Source organism: Manacus candei, unplaced genomic scaffold (assembly GCF_025592945.1).
Source record: "Manacus candei isolate 608988 ecotype Guabito, Panama unplaced genomic scaffold, ASM2559294v1 h1tg000049l, whole genome shotgun sequence".
Classification (NCBI taxonomy): domain Eukaryota; kingdom Metazoa; phylum Chordata; class Aves; order Passeriformes; family Pipridae; genus Manacus; species Manacus candei.
Window position 1 is genome coordinate 5,293,539 of NW_026138097.1, and position 20,455 is coordinate 5,313,993.

Below are 20,455 nucleotides of genomic sequence, written 5' to 3' on the forward strand. Positions count from 1 at the left end.
GGAAAAATTAAAGAATTGCATGGTTGTGCGAGTCAGTTTTATTTTGCTTCCAACAGATGTCTTTAAAATAAAAATTGTGTGTAAAAATAGCCCCCCCCCCAAAAATTTCTCACCTTTAATTTAAAGCTTCCTTCTTTTCAGAAGTTGCCTTTTAAATATATTTTACAAACACAGTTGCTTGCACTAGTATTGGATACTTGCCATTGCCAATCTGATGTTCCTATCAGTTAACATTGGTATGAAATGGTATGAAATTGGTATTCAATGCAAAATGACATTATTATCCCCCCCAAAAATTTAACTTTTTAAGATTAAGAGAATCAGTGGTGACTTTTTCCTTTTTTATTTTTTTTTTAACATTCCTAGTTCTATGAAGACAAGCATTCAATTCAATAGACAAGAGTACTTGTCATTTGAAGATTTTTCTTATGGCTAAGGGAGCCAGGCTGCAATTCAAACAAATATATTTGTGATCTACATCCAAACAGCAGAATGTAGGCAGCCTGAAGCAAATATATGGGTCAGTATCAGTTCAGAGGAAGATGAGTTCCCTCCATGCACAGGTTAGAAATGATTCCTGCTAAGAGCTACAGTGAGGGGAGAACTTTGGGTTTCATGACAGAAATGGAACCAATGCATTAGAAAAATACCTCTTATCTTGGTGCCTTCACTGCCTTCAGTTCAGGTGGTATATTTTATTATTGAACAGCTTTTTTCTAGTTTTTAGTAAGCTCTTTCAAGAATCTCACGTGATCTGGGTTAATATTAAGAAGTCTCAGAAAAATCCTTTTAACTGCAAACATTATTTACACCTCAAATATTTGCCTGGCAGGGCACTACAAAAGCTCCAAGTATGTACTGCAAAACTTGCTGATTTCTTTTTGAGCATATTTGGTATGTTGCATGGGTACCATATGTAGCCCAGATTGATGTGGTAAGTATTTATTTTAACAAGTGTAATAAATAGCTGCATAAGTCCCTGTAATTGACCATTGACTGTAATGCAAGTTAAAGCTGGCTGCAGGCAGCACTATTATCTTAAAAATTATTTGAAGAAGTTCTCTTTTTTTTAATAGATGTTCTATGCTATAGTTTTTGGAGCCCAGAATATTCTTTTCCACCTTTTTGACATACACACCCTTTAGGTCATAGTGTTAGCTATTTGTGTACTAGGGAAGGAGGCTTCAATGAATACCAAAACCACATAATTAATTCATTTTTAGTACAGTCTGAACTTTTTATTACTAAATTCAATGGAAAACTTAACACAGCATAATTCCTTGTTGAACTGAGCCCTAAATTTAAGCAATGGTTTTTGAAACCTTTTGGGAAATCATTTTTGTGTATCTCTAGTTACTGTAAGCAAGGATGGCTCCACAGAGATTTCACATCCTAGCAATAGGAATTATATTTAAAGTTTGGAAGGTACTGAGCAATTTTTGTGTATGCCAAAGCATATTAGTATTCCAAATGAAATGTTTATATAGGTAGCTGTTTTCTGCATGGTCCTGCTGTGCCTTTAGAAACCCTTCACTTCTATTAATTTTGATCAGAATAATATGCTTGCTTCCTATATTAGAAAAGACTGACTCCTGTTTCTTCCCAAACTGTGACTTTTTTTTTTCTGAGATATCCAAAAATAAGATCCAAAAAGATATCACAGTATTCCAAGGGCAAGTTTTTTTGTGGTTAGTATCAGTAATGGCTTCATCTGCAAGCATGGAACATTGGTTTTGTTTAAGGCCATTAGAAGAGAAGTCTTTTGATATATCCCATGGATCTGGGTATCTTCTTATAACTGGAATGTATTTAACCATTTGATTTTGGAGTCTCCATCCCTGGAGGTACTCAAAAGCCACCTGGACATAGTCCTAGGCAACTGTTCCCTGGTTGAGCAGGGTGGGATGGACCAGGTCCCCTCCAGAGATCCCTTCCAACCTCAACCATCCTTTGATCCTATGAACCAGTCAGGATGTACCAGCTTGGTGTCCCGAGTTTGTCCCAGTACATGAGATTGTCTACATTATACAATGCATTGATTGAGAAAATGTTACCCCTTTTTCTGCCAGAAAGGAAATTTCCTGGTAAAATGGCAAAGTAGTGCAAATTTTTTTTCACTAGAAGACCATTTAGTTTTAAAACTCCTCATTTTAGGTATTACTGCTTCCAGTTCAGATTTTGCAGATGTAGAAGCTGGTGTATACCAGCCTTAGAGAAAATCCCATTGAAAAAGCTTTGCTTCTGCTTTTATCCTGTACATATATTAAAAAATGCAAATGACTTCAAGGCAGAAAGTTGCAGCTGAAAAAAAAATAGAGACCAAGTATTAGCAGGAGCAGAGGATAATGCTGCAAATCTCAGTTTATCCTTGCAGAATGCATGTCCTGCTGCTCTGTGTATCCTGACTCTCCACTTCTGCTGACCTATCTAAATTCCTTAAGAGCCTTTCTCTGTCATGGCTAATTTCACCCCACTGCTCTCTCCATTAGTGGGTATGGAAAGAAAAGCAGCAAAATTATTGCTGCAGAGAGAAGCTGAGATTTCCTCCAGAAAAATCTGTTATCCTGGAAAAAAAATCTAAAGAAAATGTCATTGAGAAGGACTGCTTCCCACAGCCATGTGTGATAAGACCTTTCAAAAGTGAGGTAGTGGAGTGACTTGCTTATGAGAGCCAAGCTGAGAGTGCATTTCCCTCATTTCTTGCAACTGGAGGGAAGAGGTTATTTTTACCTGCTTATGTCATACAGAGACTATTCAAGGTAAAGACTTGTTTCCTTTGTCTGCTAGCTATCGTGTAACTTGCACCCAGTAAAAAAGACCTAACTGACTGAGCTTGGAAAGCTGATTACTGTTTTATTACGTGGGTGCTGAAAGCAGTCTTCAACCCTCAGATCCTGCCATAGAGTTGCTATGTTACCCCTACGTGTTGCTGATCTTTTTTTCTATTCCCTTGCTGAAGCTAAATGGTGAGGGCTCAGTTGCCAAAGCAGCAATAAACAGAAGCTGCATGTAAAACACAGATATGAAAATATGAAAGAAGATGATGACACAGCCAGCATTTTCTCTATGCATCCAGAGACATCCCACACTAAGCATCTACGCATCAACCTGGTGAACTACAAAGCACCATCAGTGAGAGAGAAAAAAAATCATGTCACCCTTGGCATAATTGCAGAATTAGAAACCTCAGTGTAGGCACAAATAGGCTGCTCTTTGTTAGCTTAAGAGCAGTTGAAGGAGACTGAGAGCAGAAGGACGACTGCCCATGCTGTGTTCTGCATGGCAAAACAACAGGAGGGAGGCTCTGCTGGAAAAGGGAAGTCTGTTGGTCAGGCACTGTCCCTGATGGGAAATGTGGTTGGTAAGGAAGTGGCAAGGAGCCAAGCATGTGCACGGCCCTGCCTTCCCCTGTGTGCCTTGTCTTGGCTGTGCTGCCCATGCTACCACTCATACGTGATAATCCAAGAGGGAGTATGAAAAGATGAGCAGAAACTTTTCAAAATTAAACAGCCAAGATGCGGAACTGACTAAATTTACATTCGTTTGTTTGAACTTACTTCAATATCCATGACAAGCACCCTTACTCCCACACCTCTTCTGCAGGAGGCTGCCCCTCTCCCTGAACCTTCACAGTAGCTTACTTGCAGATGAACCCTGAGGGAGGAGATGGGTCAAGAGAGGAGGAAAGGAGGGAAAATAAAATAAAGCCATAGTTTGTTGAGAGAGCTATTGTCAGAGATGTTTTCATTACTCAGAGTACAAGTGCTGGTGTGTCTGGGCTCCTGCTCCACTGCTGTTGTTTTTGGTACTTTTCGGTAATACAGAATGAACTGTCTGTACTCCTAGCAGATCCTCTCCTCCCCTCCCACCTTTACCTTAGTGTGACTAGATAATACAGGGTGGCATTTCAGTAAGAGAAGCCTTCCACTTGCACCAACTCTGGTACTGTTACTCAATATATACTGTCTACCCAATTGTTAGAATGTCAAATGTGCTAAACACAATTAGGTGTTTATTAAGTTGCTCATACCCTACTTTCCTGTGCAGTCTAAATACCTACCCAATTCTTGATGCAATGTACAACAACCCTAAATGCAAAATGTGTCAATAGACACATGCATCTGTTGTCAGTGCAGCCTGGGAGACTGTTTAGGCTAGTGTTTTATCAGTGGAGTGATAGCTGAGGAAAAGTAGACCAACCTAAAAAGTGGTGTGTAAAAACAGGCATAGGACTTGACTGCTCAATATGCAGCATGGGCTAAAAGTCTCGCTTGAAATGAGTCACTTGGTTCTTTTTTTTTAAACAGAGATTTTTTACTATTATTATTATGGGTTGGGCAGGGATTAGACATCAGCGTTATTTTGCGATAGCAAAGCAATGACATGGGTATAAAAAATAGCATTTATAAATCTAAAAAGTTGATGCTGCTAGACTGCTAGTAAAGCACAAACATCTTTTGTTCTGACTTTGCAGAAGAAAACTGCTCTGTTTTAGCATTTTGTTTGGGATCCAATGTAATATCTAGTTCTCTGGGAGCTGAGTGCTTTCCAGGAATGCACTAAATCCTGTGACAAGCCTCTGGCGTGTACCATTCTTTATCATCCTGCTTTTCTTCTCTGAGGAAAGCAAGCTATATGTAATGCATTTTTTCTATTTGCATTTTTATTTTGGTCTGTGTTTAAGACTCATTAGCAAGTGCAAGATTGAAGGAATATGTTTGTTTTGTAAAGGAAAAGGCTAAATCTTCATGTGCTCAATATCTAATTGCACTTTGGACTGGGTCGGTAGAAAGTGTTCCCTGACTAAGTTTTGTCTTTTCAAAGTATGTATTCTTATGGTAGAGAAGTGACAGGGATGGTGACGAGCCTTCAGTGTTAGAGTAGGCTGCCCTTCACCACCATTTTCTTTCTCTCCTCCTTTCTCTTCCCTCACCTTCTACCAGCTCTAGCTGACACAAATGTGTCTCTGCTGTACACCAAAGTGATAAGCAGAATTGACTCAGTATGAGCAGGGCCCACTATCAGGTGATTTTAGGTTGTCTTGGACAGCGTCAGGGGGAAATGGAGAGTAGAAAATGTAGTGCAGAGGGCAGTGACCTCACTTCTGTGCTATGAGCGTTTTGCAGCTGGCAGTAAGCCATGGGCAGGAGGAGGCATGGCTGGAACAAACCCTGCTGCAGCTAACCTGGCAGGGCTTTGGCAGGAAGAAGCACAAACTGGGTGGGTAGGGTTCTCAGATAACATGAACCAAACATTACAGATATTCACTGAAGACCTTCCCACCAACTATTTTTTTTTTTTAAGTAGAGTAGAAGTGCAAGCAGATATGAAGGGAGGAGCTAAATTAATGAGGAACAGTACATCCCCTTTATACATCCAGCTGCATGCCAGGTGACCTGAGCTGCTAAGAGAGTCCTGTAGCACCTTTCTTGCCTTTCTTGTTTGCCCGCTCATTCCCCTCAGGCTTATCTTGCCAGTGCAGGAGGGACACCTTTGCAACAGCCACACATTGAAGCCAGGACTGCTGGCTGACACATGCCAAAAAAAAAAAGGAAAACCAAACTGCCCTATGAACAGTAAACCAGGAAAACTGCAGACCTTCGATTTTTCACCCTGATCATTGAGGTTGATCATAAAAATTAGGACAAATCATGACATCATCTATGGTCCAAGCTCCTGGCAGCACTGTGATAGAGGATATAAAATTTGCCTGCTTTGCCTCCTTGCATTAGTCCTAATCCCAGTATATGGAAGAGTCTGGCCCAAGTCAGACAGCCCGCTCCAGAAAAGCTCAGCAGACGTCTGTCCTGGTGAGTCCTGGCAAGATGTCACATGAGGCCAGACTGTAGATAAGGAAGCACCCCTTCCCTGCTACTTTCAGTAGGAGGTAAGGGACTAAGCTCCTCTGAGAAACTGATCTGTCATGCCTGGTGTATGAAGTAACTTCTGTTTCTGGTATTTAACAATTAAAGGAAAGAGTTTGTCTAAATCCCTCTCCCTGTTAAAAACTAATTTCTTGCAGCTAGGATGGGAACCTGTCACCCTGCAAAACACCATAAGTAGCTGTCCACTAGATTACTATACCACAAATAGACTATTAAACATTATTAACATTATGAACCTTTCCCCTATATATATATAAAGACCCCAACAAAAAGAACTAATTTCTGCTCTTTAGATATCAACCTTTACATAAAGGTCTGTGGGGTGAGAGGAGTCAGAGTGCTCTTAAGTCCTGTAGCTGTGAGTTTATGAATTCCCTGCCTTTCTTCACCATTTTCCCTTGGCAATGCCACACAACAGTTGTTCAGTGCTGAGTAGACTCCATGAAAAGACTACAAAATTCTGTCCAAATTTGCTGCTTCATTATTTTGATACAGTGATTGCCAAGCATTTTGACACAGTGAATGCCATGCTGTAACATAGTTGTAACCGGGTCTCGCAGGAGCTCATTACAGGGAGGTTAGGCATTAGTTACTTATACCAATGCCGACAACTGCTTTTACATGCTTTCCTTGGAAAGATCTCAAAAGACTCCACAAAGAAGGTCAGTAGTATACCCATACTTTTAAATTTGGAGCAGTTTAATACACCCCAGTTGGATCAGCTGACATTGGCATGCACATACAGCCAACACGTTCAGCAGGCGCAACATACAATGCCACAGAAACATGATCGGGAGAGCAGAGATCTCCACGCTTTGGCTTTGAAGTTTCTACAAGCTGCTTCCCTCTCCCATTTAAACTCCAAATCTTGTGCCAATAAATGGCGGGAGGATTTTATGGTGAGTTTCACTCCTGCCAGCTCTTAGAAAATGTTATCACTCTCCTCTCAGGCTGTTTTCCTAGGAAGGGTTGGTGCAGCCTATTTTCACCTCTGGGACTTGCTAACTCCCACACCAGGTTTTTCGTGGACAAACTCAACCTGAAGCTGGCATGGCAGTTACTTACATTCTCTTTTTCTCTGCAACTACTCAGTCGAAGTAACATGGGGAAGGGAAAGGGACCATATCCCAAGCCAAGGGGACCCTCTTCTCTGCTTTCAGCAAAAAGAGTTTTTCCCCAGCCTCCCTTTTACAACCTCTGACTTTCTGTGCAGGAAATGACTCTTTCTAGTCTTGATGTTATCTTTTAAATACACTAATGCTGCTGCCTTGGGCTTTTGAGTGAATGAAGACATTCAGCTTTCCTATCCAGAAAGCCTTTTAATAACTTCCCTTGGAGGCTGAAATTTCGCCCAGGGCTTGCAGAACGCAGCTGGGATTGGAGAGGGCAGGAGAAGGGGAATGGGGCAAGGAGAGCAAAAGAAGAAAACTCATTTCAGGAAAGGAGATCGACATTCAGGAGGCAGATTTGCAAGAGTTTTGTCTGTTTTCCTGCTGAGGTCAGACTGTTGAATGGGACCATGCAGAAAACAAGAGACAGGGACAAAGTAGAAGACGTTATTTAATAGTTCATCTTAAATAACATGACATTGTCAACATGTGAATGACTTACACCTGTCAAAGGTGGTGCAGAATATCCTCTTGTGTTTTGCCATTTATCCAGTGCATATATTTGAAGAATAGATACAAATACCGTCCCATCAGGAGCTTCAGTATGTAATTAAGGTTAAGACTTTCTTTTTTAAGAAACAGCTTGACATTGAAACAGAGGTGCAAAAGTAACATGATATATATGCAAAACAGGTTTTAAGTGAGTTTCTAAGCATGCTCTCTACTGAAGTTTATTTTTTAAAATTCAGTTTGACACTATAAATACGTAGTACAAAAAATGCAAGTTTACAAGCAATTTTCCCAATAGTATACCATTTGAAGTGTTAAGTAGCAACATTCCTCCAACATACGTTGTATACATTTAAGAGCAATAATATTAAGTATTTACATATCGAGTTATGAAGAATGTTACATATCATGTTTGAGAATATAAATTAGTAACAACACATAGAGACAAAAATACATGTACTGTGAAATAAATAATTCAACAGCTTTACATATGAGGATATCTATAATATTATAAGAACAAAATATACAAGATTATAGAATTTGATCTTGCAGTTGCTCATATTTGTCACTTGAGCATCTAGGCAATCTCAGTGCAGTAAAAATGTTACTTTATGGCATTACTCATACATTGAAAATCAGGTGCACAGAACTACATTAGTGAAATGGCTCCTGACTGAAACACCTCCTGACTAGAACAGGCCCCCAGAAAACTTGGTTTTATTCTTGTGAGTTGAGATACTGTTGGCATTCTGGGTCTCCTTTAATTTCTGGAGATTCAGGAATTCTTTTGCCACTTTTTGGATAGACACACCAGCATTCAGCAGACTCTCCATCCAGTAAAGTTTCACACTAGAATGTTATTAGCAAAACAAAAATCACAGTAAGTAACTGTAAGCAGAAGATTATCTGTGAGACACTGCAAGTAGAGGTGCTGGACAGAACTAGGATCAGAAGGTGGGGACCTGCCATGGACAGACTTGTTTTGAATGCAGTGGTCCGCAGAGCCTCTTGAACAACACACTTGGCTAGGGAACCAAGACTCGAGCTCAGCTACCACAAGAGCAACTTCAGATTTAAAACTGCCCATTCCTTAGCAAACAGTAGTAGAAAACAGCAGTATCTTCCAGCATGAGAAATGGAAGGATGGCAGAATTTACAAGCTGGTAGGGTGAGAGCAGTGGCTGAATGGTCTGGCTCTTAATGCAAGGTGGTGTGGGTTGTTTTTTTTCTTAGGGAGGGCATTAAACAGATTTCTGTTTGTGCTTGATTAGATCCCAAGGTCACAGTGTTTGTGAGTCACATACCCCAAAACAAGGAGTCTCGGCAACACAGATTTATGCAGACCTACTAAATTTGTGTGGATGAACTGTGGTTACAAAGCGTGGCTTGAAGTTTGGAGCTTTAGTTGGGTTTGCAGATTACTCTCACTTTAACTTGCAGTGGCTTTTTTTGATAGTATAATGGAAATGAGCAAATAAGCTAGTCCACAGGCAGCACAAATCAATTTTTTCTGCTTTACAAGGTTAATTTTGCTCCAAAGAGTTTTTCACTGCCTACGTGAGTTTCCATTGCCTGGGAGCTGAGACTCCCCTTTACATAGTGATTATTATATATTCAACAGGCTTTGGCAGGTAATATGGTGGATATAATGAATTAATATCAACTGGAACTATGCTAACAAATCAGGCACATGGAGCTTGATTTGTCCTGGGAGCAGATAGGGTTAAAATATTTTAGAGAAGGTTTTGAGTGCACCTGTTCTGTGAATGGAAAAGACTCCTACCTCCATTGCTGTCAGCTTCCAGCATGTGGCTCACTTTAAAGAGAAGAACAAACCATCTGCTCCCACTACAAAATATCCCTGTTTTCACAACCTGCTTGTCCAGCAGCTGCAAACGTGGGAGTTTGGGAGCAGATGTGAAAGGGTTGGCTGTATCAGGCTAGTCTCAGCGCTGCTGTGAGCAGATAGGGGAAAAAAGGCACGCACCTGTTTGCTGTGGTAAAATCCATTCTTGTTGCAGTTGGGCAAATAGAATTTGTAAATCTCCCCTCCACTTCTCTGCTGAGCCTTCGCCAATCTATACAGGGCTCTGTAGAGCTCCTTCTGGCAAGGACCCTGCAAGAATACCAGGCACAGGTTGTAAATACCAAAATCACAAAGAAATCAGCTAAACAAAAAGTGATCAAAATAAAGCTAGCAAAAAGCTGAAAATTAGGCATATAATCTGTACCAGACTGTTTTGTATATAATTTTCCTTGTTTTAGGAGGAGCACAGCCAGAAAACTCTGGTCTTGCATTTAGACCTTTGTTTTTATGCTTTGAGGTATTTTCTTTAAGGATTTTAATCCTTAAATTGCCACACAAGGAAATTTAACCTGTACTAAGTAAACACATTACTGCTCAGAGGGTACAATCTCTCCTATTATGGGGACGTGCATGTTAAGAAACTGGTACGTGAGACTTGCCACGTTTTTGGGGTTGCCATGGCCCTGTGCTCTGTTGATATATGGAGAATAGGTACAAGACATATATAGACGGTACAAGAACAAACATTTGAATGTTTGTTATCTTTTGTACAGGACAGAACTGTTGCCAAAGCAACATGGAGCCATCCTGTAGCTCTGGGACCAAAACCCAAAGTGCCTGGAACTGAGGATGAAGAACTGTTTGCAATATTAATTATTTTCACATTTTGCTGGCTCTCTTTTTTGAAGTCACAATTGCTGTGCATCAACAGTACCTAATATGTTTAAATCACTGTAAGGAGAGGAGAAGTGGCTGAACAAATATTTGTACTTTAGAGTAAAAATAAACATAGCCTCTGCTTTTACAAAACCTCCCCGTGTCAGCCCCTCATACAAGCTGTCCTATTCCAGTCAACCGGTTTATCTGTGACTCTGGGTGAGAAAAGCAGAAGCCCTAAAGTTCAGAACTGGAGCTAACAGCACACGTACATAACAGTTCAAATTAGATCAGTGATTAAGTCCTGTTCTGGATATGGAAATGAGGCTTCCCACGGTAGGGTGATGATTAGTAGGTTTTTGCTTTTTCTTTTCCACTTTGTCAGTGACCATTACGAACCTGGGCTTCTGTGGTGTCCGACCAACTCCGCTCCGTAAGGCAGGGGTGCTGCTGCTGGGGACGGGTCTAACCGTGGTTCTCTGCTGCCCTCAAGTGGAACACAAACATGCTTGCAAAAGTGTCCCCCCCCCCCCCCACTACCTACTGAGATTTTGCAGTGTCTAAGCATACTTTAATTGTTGAGCTTTTTGTCTTTCTACGTTCATGTAATTGACATAGAAAGACACATTTTGGTTTGCATTGGTGTTTTGTCAATAACTATGTGGAAGGACTCCTTTTTATTTCACTGTGTGTTGGACCAGTGAAAAATGCCTTTTTTAAAAAACTAAAGCATAAAAGGAATCCCAGATTTTAATATGGGTTCATGTAAATTAAGAGGCCATCTGATAGTAAATGCAGTGAAAAGTTCAGCCTCTGCACAGTCTGTGTAGGACATATCTGATGCATGCCGGTTATTATCACTCTATTTTGCCATTTTGCCTGTTCCTCAAGCATCTGATGAAGATATTCCAAAAGTCTGTTTGACAGCTTCCCAAAATACTGACATCTCAGAGTTACTGCTAGAATTTCATGCACATTTTCATTTTGTATGCTGAATAAACAGCATCTACTGAAATGGTCTCTGAAAGGTTTCAAAGAAAACTCACCTGCTCTTTCCATGTCTTGAGTTCAGATATTCTCTTTGCTTTCATGTTCTCATATGCAGTGATGGCATTCCAGGGAATGGACTTATCCTGGCCCATGGGAAACATTAACTGATAGTTCAGCAGCTGATCCTGTGTTATTTCAGTGCTTTCCAAAGGCATATCATCAGGTTCGACAGGGTCTGGAAATGAATGATATTAAGGTAAACATCTTCAGTGAACTTTCGCATTAATTTCTCACAGTTAAAAAGGTGAAGAACAAGAAGAAGAATCAACCAAAAAAAAAAAAAAAGTAATATCTAAGACAGATCCTTTGCAGTAGATCTTGTAGGAATAATAAATGGCAAATTAAACTTTGGTCATAAGTTCATAGAAGGACTCATCAGCTATTCTCTAACAAGGCAGTTATTTTATTATCCTTTGAAATTATGTGAATCCCAAAGATGAGCAGCAGCCAGTCTGCTAGAAACAGAAAAACCTTCTTGACCACAGCGGGTTGTAGAGACTTGGCTAAATGAGGAAAGACTGAAGTTAAACTTCTAATGAATTTAGATGTTTGTCAGTGTGATGTGTTTGTTTTTATTCATGAGGGGAACTGGTCCAGACCTCATCCAATAGTAACCTGTACCTTGTTCCGTTTCTTGCCTCACATACAAGAAGGAGTAGCAATTCCCAGGAGCCAGCAATAGCTCATGGTGGCCTGTGGTGGATAAAATAGCCAGGGATTGTCAGAAGCCTAATCGTAGACTGTATGCTAGTACCTAAATCAGCATTCGTGAACTCTCCCACTTAAAGCAACAGAAGCTCTTTGCAGGGGACTCACCATAGGACAAAATTTTTATGTGTCTAAATAACTCGTTGGATCAAGGCTATAAACAGACAATGGACTAAAAAAATACCCTTTGACAATGTTTAAGAAAAGATGGAGGTGGGAAATTGAAGAGGGAGAAGGAGGAAGGGAAGAAGGGAGAAAGGGAGGGAGGGAGGAAGGAAGGATAAAATTAAATTGAATGCATGTGGCTTAAACTAAAGTTTAGTTACTGTTTCCTGTCCTCCCTACCCTGTCAAGTAAAAGAGAAGTTCCGCTTACTTCCACTAATTTTTTTGAATCAATGACGATTATTTTTGTAATGCTACTGAGTTACCTTAATCACCACTTTGTGAACATAGGATTAATGATGATGAAAATAATAATCATAATAAATTGAAAAATAATGAGAAATTCCTGAGCATCATATGCTCAGGATGCTTGAGATGCCTTTTTTCTTGAGGATAGTTTGGCTAGCACTACACTACTCCAGATACATTTTGTTCATGAAATGAAGTCAGGCACCAAGCTTGTTTAGTCTGGAGATGGACATAAACAAAGCCTAGAAAACATTTGTCCTACTGTATTTACTGTTCACTACTAAAGAAAAACTGTCTACAGCTTCCCAGAAACCTGGGAGATTATTCTGCATTGTGCCATCACTACACTTTAGGGTTTTCGTGCTCGCAGCCAGTAGCGTAACAGCTTGTTAGGAACATCTCTTGGCTTCGCCTCGAACCGGTCAGAGCACGTTTCCCCGGAAGATGCACTCAAGCTTCCCTATTTTTCAGATGCCTGCCTTACTTCGCTCATTGTTCCTGGCTCCCGGCGCCCGCAGCGCCGTCGCCGGCTCCGGGGCATCGCGCCCGCTGAACCCCCCGGCTGCCCCCGGCGCGGCGCCACAGCGACCGGCCCGGCGCGTTCCCTGGCGCGGAGCGGAGCGGGGACGTGGGACGCGGTACCTGCTGGCTCTGCCGTGCGCATCGCTCCGACCTCGCTGGCGGGCAGGCACGTCCCGTGCCCCTGGATGAGGGCGGAGAGGGGCCGGGGCTCCCCGGCGGGGACGTGGCAGCGGAGCCCCAGCCGGCAGCGGGCCGTGTAGACCCCGCAGGGCTGTCCCGGCCCGAGGGCGCAGGTCTGGCAGCAACCGCAGCCGGGTTGCCGGGCCGCCTCTGGGCAGTCGGACGCGACGGGCGGGCAGAGCGCGATCCTGTCCGGGCTGCACGGGGCGCAGCGCACGGGCTGCCCGGGGGCCAGGCGGGGACCCAGCAGCGCCGGCAGCAGCAGGGCCGGCAGCCAGGAGCGGCGCAGCACAGACCGCGGGCGACCCATGCTGCTGAGGAGGGAGCGCGGGAGGGCAGCTCGGCGGCCTGGGGACCAGGAGGCACTTTGCATACATTCGGCTCACTCGGGCCATTTATACAGCGCTTTGCCTGGCTATTAATCTTTAACCCCAGTTAACTATTATCTGAACAGGAGGGCTGGAGAAGCATCATTTCACTGGCGGTTCAAGTCCCTGGCCACTCTTCCCCTCCCCTTTTACTTTCCCCCTTTATCTATTTTCTTTCCTCCAGACATGAAGGAATGCTTTTATTCCCTCACCCCCACCTCTCTGCACCAGCACAATTAACGAGGAAATATGTAGTGGGGGTTGGAGGCGAAATTGGCAGAGGGCAATGGAGGAATGGGGGGTATCCCCTGCCCTTTTGCCTGTCACAAATGTGTCCTTTTCTTGGCATTTCATAAAAATGTAAATGTTTTAAAAAAAAAAGGCAGTGGGGGGAAAGGAAGGAGGGAAATCCCGTTGAAACTGAAGCAACTGACTTTGTATTTCCACAAATATTTCAACAAATGCAACAAACCCTTATTTAATTTTCATCATATGGCTGCAAGTTAGTACACTGACATACCTAAAAGGAGGCCTCAAGGGTAATAAAGCCATGAGGATTCTGTAACCACTGCACACATGCATGTAGGAGTCTTTGCATTAACCTTCGGGAAGGACTGCACAGCTGAAGTTGGAGGGATCTCCTGTGCCTTGGCTCAGTTTTGCCACTGCTGCTGGGATGAGAGGAGCTTCAGTCCTCAAAACATGCACTTGAGGGAAATCAGTGTTTGTCAAACAGACCAAAAATTAATTAGATATCTGCTTTTCTGTCTGTCCTGTTACTCTCTCCATCTCCTCATGTATCACCTGAGGGAGGTGTGGGTGGGAAATCTTTCCTTTTATCCTTTGCATGCAACAGTTGTCACTCCAGTGAAAGAATAAGTACTCAAACTTCACTGTGCTGAACAGATTATTTTATCCTAGTATTCACAGTATGTACCAAGATTGAAATAGCAAATTCTACTGTAAAGTCACCTAATGTAGCATGGGTTTTTTGTTTGGTTGGGTTTTTTTTTTAACATTTACTTGTCCTCTTTTGTAAATGCATCATTTATGTGAAAGAAAGGGAAGAAGAATTGCAGAGCATATTTAAAATTCTGTTATTCACTCTTTGTTTTCTGATATTGATACCAAAGGTTTTATTTATCATGTAGTGATTTTTTTATCCATCTATATTCATAACTCATTTCTTAAAAGTATTCTCATGAATTACAAATTTTTACAACTTGACACATTTTCACTTAACTACTTCATGTATTTTATTTAAATTCAAATAGTTTCAGGGATCTCTAGATACACAAAAGTTGACAACCCTTAAAGCTCATTAGCATTTTTAAACATTTTAAGAAAAAGTAATTTTACATATTTGAAAAGAATTCTGTGGACTTCGGATGTCTAGGAGTAAATTTTGGTTGAAAACCTAGAGCACAACAATTTCTGCAGAACACTGCAATTAAATTTTCAAGCTCCTTTCCCTCTTTAATTTCTATTTTTTCTTGTATACCTGTCTTTGAAAATCAAAATTCTCTTACCATTCAATATGAAATGAAAAATATACAGAAATATGTCTTCTTTCCTCTCCCAAAGAAGAAAAGAAAACAATGCAAAATTAAGTCTCTTTCATTAAGAAACATGAAAAAACCACAAATGGAAAGTAGACCCAGTTGCAAAATGACAAAGACCCAGAGAACCCATATATGTATTAGGATATGTGTACGCAGGTCTTCATTCACTTATCTATGTATCTCTCTCTGCTGTGTTAGATAGCTTTTTATGAACAGAATTGAGGATCATTGACTGACTGCTTAAGATAATCTACTTGCCTCTGAAATTACTATACAAAGTGATTGTCACTGTCCTGCCTGCAGTTCTTCTGTCTAAGAAACCCAAGGTGAACTGAAATTGCTTTTAATGATACACGTGAAACATTTCTTAAAAAGGATTTTTTAACTCATCATCATCATTTTTAGGTAACCAAAGACACTTAATGCAAGAACAGAGTCCTTGTCTGACATGCACGCCTACATAACAAAACTTCCATTAGTTTCATTCTCAGTCTTCCCAAGTACCATCATATTTTCAGGTCTTTGGCATATTTTTCCTTCTTGTCAGGCAGTTGGCAGTATTTGAACTGCCCAGGCAATTCCTAAAAATTTGCTGCCTTTTAGAAGTCAGATTTTTGCAGTTTACCCAGTTATACAAACAAAAGATAAACAACACCCTTCTCCACAGATTATAAAACATTTTGAAGATTTTTTTGTTTTGTTTCCTTTATGACTGCAGGTTAACTTGAAATGATGCCTCAGCCTTTTTTTCACTTGTTATCTTTTGTGCAACCAAACTAAGGAAACCTTCAAGTCTGCTAAAGCTTCCTTTGTGAGTAGATGTTTTTCTGTAAAAAAAAGTAGACCCATAAAAATCAGTCCCTTCATATTTCACTTATATAAATGTAATGGACATATGTTAGAGCAGATTATGTTAATTTAGGGCAGTATCGATCAACAAGGTAATGTTTTTGTATAGGTCATGGGACATCAATGAAGTGAAGGCAGTGTATATGTTTATGTAGGCTCTGTTTGATGTAATACTACAACTCATGTACCAATCTCCATCTCTGACCCTGACATTGCTTTAAAGAACACAAACAGATAAGAGTCAGGAGGTTAAAAACATCCATGATGTAAAGTTGTGTTTACTGAGGACTTTTGATGGTAATTTTTAGGTGTTCCAACTGTTGACTCCTAATTTGAACCACTTGTCAAAAGACACCACATGAATCCTAGGCAAGGATTGCTTTTCTACAAGATCTTTACCATTGGTTTCTCAATAATTTTTAATCAATGACCTCACTTTGCATGTTATATAAAGACAAGGATTTTTAATTTCTTTTTCTTTAAAGTCATGTGGAGTAACTCACAAAATGTAAAGTTTTGTATGCATTTGAGAATAAGTGATCTTTTTCTACTAATCACTAACAATTCAAGTAACTTGTCAAATAATTGCCTGCTGGAACTGCTTCTCTGGATATGTTTTAAAAAACAGCAAAACAACCAGTGGAATATCCTCATTATTTTTCTTTAGGTAAGAAATTAATCCTGAATTGTAAGCTTAATATCCAAAACTACTATGTGATACACACACACACACATACACACACACACACATATATCCATCAAGGATATGAAGGAAAACAGCTATGATAGAAATAAAAAAACCCTAGTTTCTTCTCTGCATTTATTCCATATAAAAAAATGGTTTTTTTTCTCTAGATTATTAGGAATTTTTTAGCCAACGAATTGACAGTGCTTATGTTATTGATGAATAATTTGATGCACACATTTGTTGATTGTTGTCACTTTGTGGCAATGACATATAAGCCATTTGATGTTATTTTTCTATTCTAGTTGGGTAAAAATGACTTTTAGAATTAGATTCTGGATGCAAATAAGGAGTTGTTTCAAGTCTGCGTTGCACTAACCTTTGCAGACTGACTTTTGCTATTTTTCTCCAGCAATTAATTTTGCTAGAATGTGGAAAATAATTTATAAATGCCTAAAACTAAAACTGCAGAAACTCTAGTGAGAGGCTGTCTCATGGCAAGTGTAGCTAGGGAAGGCTGGTATGGGCTTTTTGCATTAAATCATGGGTCATGAAAAAAAAAGAGATGAAATGGTAATTTATCTCCTTAGTGGCACCCGAAGTGTCTGGACACTGAATAAAACACCTTGTTTTCAATGTTGTGAATGCATACACCAGCCAGATAACTATTTTCTACAAACTATTGCACTCTTCTGGCAAGACAGGTTAAAGTCCTTTAGTCATGCTACCATAGGCCAGCTGCTCATGTAGTGAGTTTGCCTAGCTGGAAATAAAAAACAGAAACTTTGAGTTTCTGTGGTATGACAAAGCTGAAAACATGCTACAGAGTGTGATTTCCTGTGGACAAGTAACACAGAAAGAAAGCTTCTGCTTCACCCCTTCTGCTGTAGTCAGCATTACTAAACCCAGGTAGTGGTATTTCCTGTGACCAGCCATGGAAATAAAGACTTTTCAGTGCCTACCACAGTGAGCTATAGCTTAGCAGGGACTTTGAAAAACGTAAATGACCCCCTTAGCACTGGCTCCAGGCACCTAAACCAGCATAAGCTGTTTAAATCTCTTTGTATCCTTCAGCCACAGTCTCTCTGAGCCCAGAAAAAGAAAAGAACACCACTAACCATGTAATTTGCCCTTTACTGCAGTCCCTGGGGGCTGTAGGCACTGATGGGATGAGACTCCAGCCTTCACTACCTTCAGATTTACTTGCTGAAGTAAAGCTTTATCATATGCTGATAAAGGAAAAGGCAAATTCCCCAGAGATTTACTCTTAAAGCAGCTTAAGTATAATAACACTTTCAAATACATATTAAGGCATCTCATGTGAAGTTTGAGATAGTAACAAAAAATTACCACTTACTTTAATGTCTGGATCTGTCATGTGAGTTATCTGCCAGCTTGCACATAAAACTCCCCTTTCTCCCTGAACTAATGCATGGCTTTCCAGGAACAAGCATATCCACATGCAGTAGGAGAAAAGTAGGCACTAGTGATGGAGAAAAAGTGACATCCAGTCCCAGACCAGGGCCATCATATTCACAGTCAGCTCCACCACTTAGATGAAAAATGCCTGTGGGAAAACAGCCAGCAATAATTCATCTGTATTGGTTTCTGCCTCATGAAGTACAACAGTAGATATTTGCTTTCACAGTAGACAGACTGAATATTTAAAAAAGCTTACTTCTAACCCAAAACTAGAGGAGCCTCTGATGTTTCAAATTCCTGGTCTTTTTTTCTGAGGTTTCATGGAAACTTTTAGCCTCCATGAATATATTTTACTCTTAAAATTTGAATATAAAATGCCTTTCTGTCATCTTTTTATCTTTTTAAAAATGCTAATAAAAATAGGAATAAGTCATAGGACCCAGATCACAGTAAGTCGAGAGGTCCATTTTCTCTGGTCATCCATCCTATGAAGTGGGAAACCAAAACTGTGGGACAAGCATGCCTGAACTGTGCTTGCTGCAAGAACAGGGCCTGGGCTGCAGGCAGAGCAGGAGACAGCAGCCTGAAATTCTTAGCAAGAGAGCAAGAGGGCTGTTACTGACAGCAAAATGATAAATACTGGTAAAACAGGACAGCACATTTATGTCTATCAATTAAAATTGCTTTTCACATTTAGATTTTTCAATTCTGCACTGGTTCTTACAAAAATAAAACAGTTTGCGCAGCCACTTTTATCAGGAGATCTGTCCCTGCCTTTCGTCCTTGGGCATTTCTGATTTCAGCAGTATTATTGGTATTAATTGTTACAATTATATTGTTGCCAGTAATACCAAGAGTACTTTTTTCAGGTTTCAGAACATCTACTGTTTCCCCAGAGGTCAAGAGACAGGAGTCTGTGACTTCAGTCAAATCTAGAGAGCTTGAGGCTTGCACAGAGAACTGAAACCAGGTAAGCTGTTGTTGAGAATCAGGGTTGTCTGAGCTTTAGTGTCTGATAGTTATCAAATGTGAAAGCTTTTGATGCTCACTGCAGCCTTAATATACAAGCATCTACTATTTGAGACTCTGCAGGGGATCCAGAGTGAGGTATAGACGAGTTCGCACTGTCCAGAGGAACAAAGATGCTCAGAGGTGCTGGTGTCTGCTGGGGATCCCTGAACTTTTTGGTGTAAGGGGGACAGAGCTTGCTTTCTTGTGAGCAGAGGTAGAAGAACAGCATATAGACAAAGTAATTGAGGCACAACAGCCTCCAGTCAGGCAGGTCACCCTGTGTGGCATGTACTTTTGAGTGAATACCCCTCAACAACCATTTTACAGAAAACTGAAGCTGCTAATGACCAGTTTTAGGGCTCCTTGGAGGACATCATAATTTGCAAATGAATGAAAGGGTTAATCCAATTTGTTATTATACCAAAATCACACTGGAGATAAGACTGAATGTCACACGAGTATTTGCCTGACCTACTGTATAAATAATCTCCGCCATCAAACACAGAGATCACACAGAGTTACTGGATTTAAAAAAAAAATCAATATAATTAATGTATAATGAAACTAAGCAAAAGCCAAGATTAGATTGTTAGGGCACTTCATTACAGATGAAAGCAGAGTGCCTCTCTTTCCAAATAAGATTTGACTACCTTCAGTAAATCGCTGTGATTTTGCCTTCTGTAGCAAAGTCACATGGAAAAGAATGAAACTTCTAGTGACCCACTGGAAGTGGGTTGCTGATGGTGGGGCAGTTGTAAAAACTAAGACAGGCATAGAAAAGAATCATTAGATATCTCAAAAGCTTTTCTCTCATGAAATCTGATTAATCAAGCTGTTGTAGAAATTCTTAAATGCATAACTATAACAGTAAGAATTTAATTTTATTTTTGTCGTTGCTGTTATTACAATCAGTGACTGGTTGACCATGACATGGCCAAAATGGCAAAAATAAACAACACCTTCTTTTTAATGTAATTTTCTACATTTTCATATATAGCACACTACCCCTTGCTAGGGTTTTATATTTTAAGTTTTAGATTTTATATTTTTCTCAAAGATATCTATGTAGTGAAAAAAACATGTTCTGCAGACTTAAGTATATGCAAAAAAAGGACACCTTTTAAAATAGCAGTCCAAGTCTTATTTTCCTTGAAGTCCACTGATTTTGCATTCTGAGAAACTGAAAGAGCCAATAGACCTTTAAGGTGCCATGAGTCTGATATTGTGTTTTTGCTTGCCTTGTTCATCCCTTCTCCCAGTGTGGTCATCACAGTCTTTTCACTTTGCTAGTCTCACATAAGGGTTTTGCTCTGTGATTTGTTTTCTTTAATTAATTTTTATCATCTCCCAATGGTGGCCAAAACCCCCCACCTGCTACTGAGTATACTAGTCAAGGTCACGATGCACTGTTGATTTGTATGCTTGCATCATAACCTTTGTAGTATAATTTCCAATCCTATAGTTTCAGTGAACTTTTTCTCAGCTACCCAAGGGCATT

At 40.3% G+C, this 20,455-nt stretch overlaps 3 protein-coding genes across 9 annotated transcripts in view; 1 reads left to right on the top strand and 2 right to left on the bottom strand.

Moving 5' to 3' along the window:
- The window catches only part of ADCY1 (adenylate cyclase 1), a 664,242-nt gene that overhangs the window by 454,942 nt on the left and 188,845 nt on the right, over positions 1-20,455 (bottom strand). The window lies entirely within an intron of this gene.
- The window catches only part of IGFBP3 (insulin like growth factor binding protein 3), a 37,942-nt gene that overhangs the window by 16,698 nt on the left and 789 nt on the right, over positions 1-20,455 (top strand). For 2 of the 6 annotated variants that reach the window (XM_051798919.1, XM_051798921.1), the window contains exon 5: positions 18,816-18,915. In XM_051798919.1, the coding sequence (XP_051654879.1) occupies positions 18,816-18,882 (67 nt within the window). In that variant the 3' untranslated portion in view covers positions 18,883-18,915. Of the gene's footprint in view, positions 1-10,084; positions 10,290-15,708; positions 15,791-18,815; positions 18,916-20,455 lie in introns of those variants that run through there. The other 4 variants (XM_051798923.1, XM_051798922.1, XM_051798927.1 and 1 more) reach the window with 4 other exon arrangements.
- On the bottom strand, positions 7,426-13,564 carry IGFBP1 (insulin like growth factor binding protein 1). 2 transcript variants are annotated; one of them, XM_051798928.1, is made up of 4 exons: positions 13,001-13,438; positions 11,234-11,412; positions 9,492-9,620; positions 7,426-8,353 (listed from the first exon to the last, which is right to left on the bottom strand). In XM_051798928.1, exons 1-4 carry the CDS (start codon positions 13,431-13,433, stop codon positions 8,222-8,224), a joined length of 873 nt encoding a protein of 290 aa, XP_051654888.1. In that variant the 5' UTR covers positions 13,434-13,438; the 3' UTR covers positions 7,426-8,221. The 2 variants fall into 2 exon arrangements, with proteins under 2 accessions (XP_051654888.1, XP_051654889.1); XM_051798929.1 differs by lacking the exons at positions 7,426-8,353; positions 9,492-9,620 and adding an exon at positions 10,302-10,669 and having other exon boundaries at positions 13,001-13,564.

What these genes read in the sequence shown, in the direction of transcription:
- IGFBP1 (XM_051798928.1), bottom strand. Translation starts at nt 13,433, where the DNA reads ATGCAAAGTGCCTCCTGGTCCCCAGGCCGCCGAGCTGCCCTCCCGCGC. An exon ending in GCGCACGGCAGAGCCAGCAG is followed by an intron (nt 11,413 to 13,000) that starts GTACCGCGTCCC and finishes ATTCATTTCCAG; the next exon opens with ACCCTGTCGAACCTGATGAT. An exon ending in TCAAGACATGGAAAGAGCAG is followed by an intron (nt 9,621 to 11,233) that starts GTGAGTTTTCTT and finishes GTATTCTTGCAG; the next exon opens with GGTCCTTGCCAGAAGGAGCT.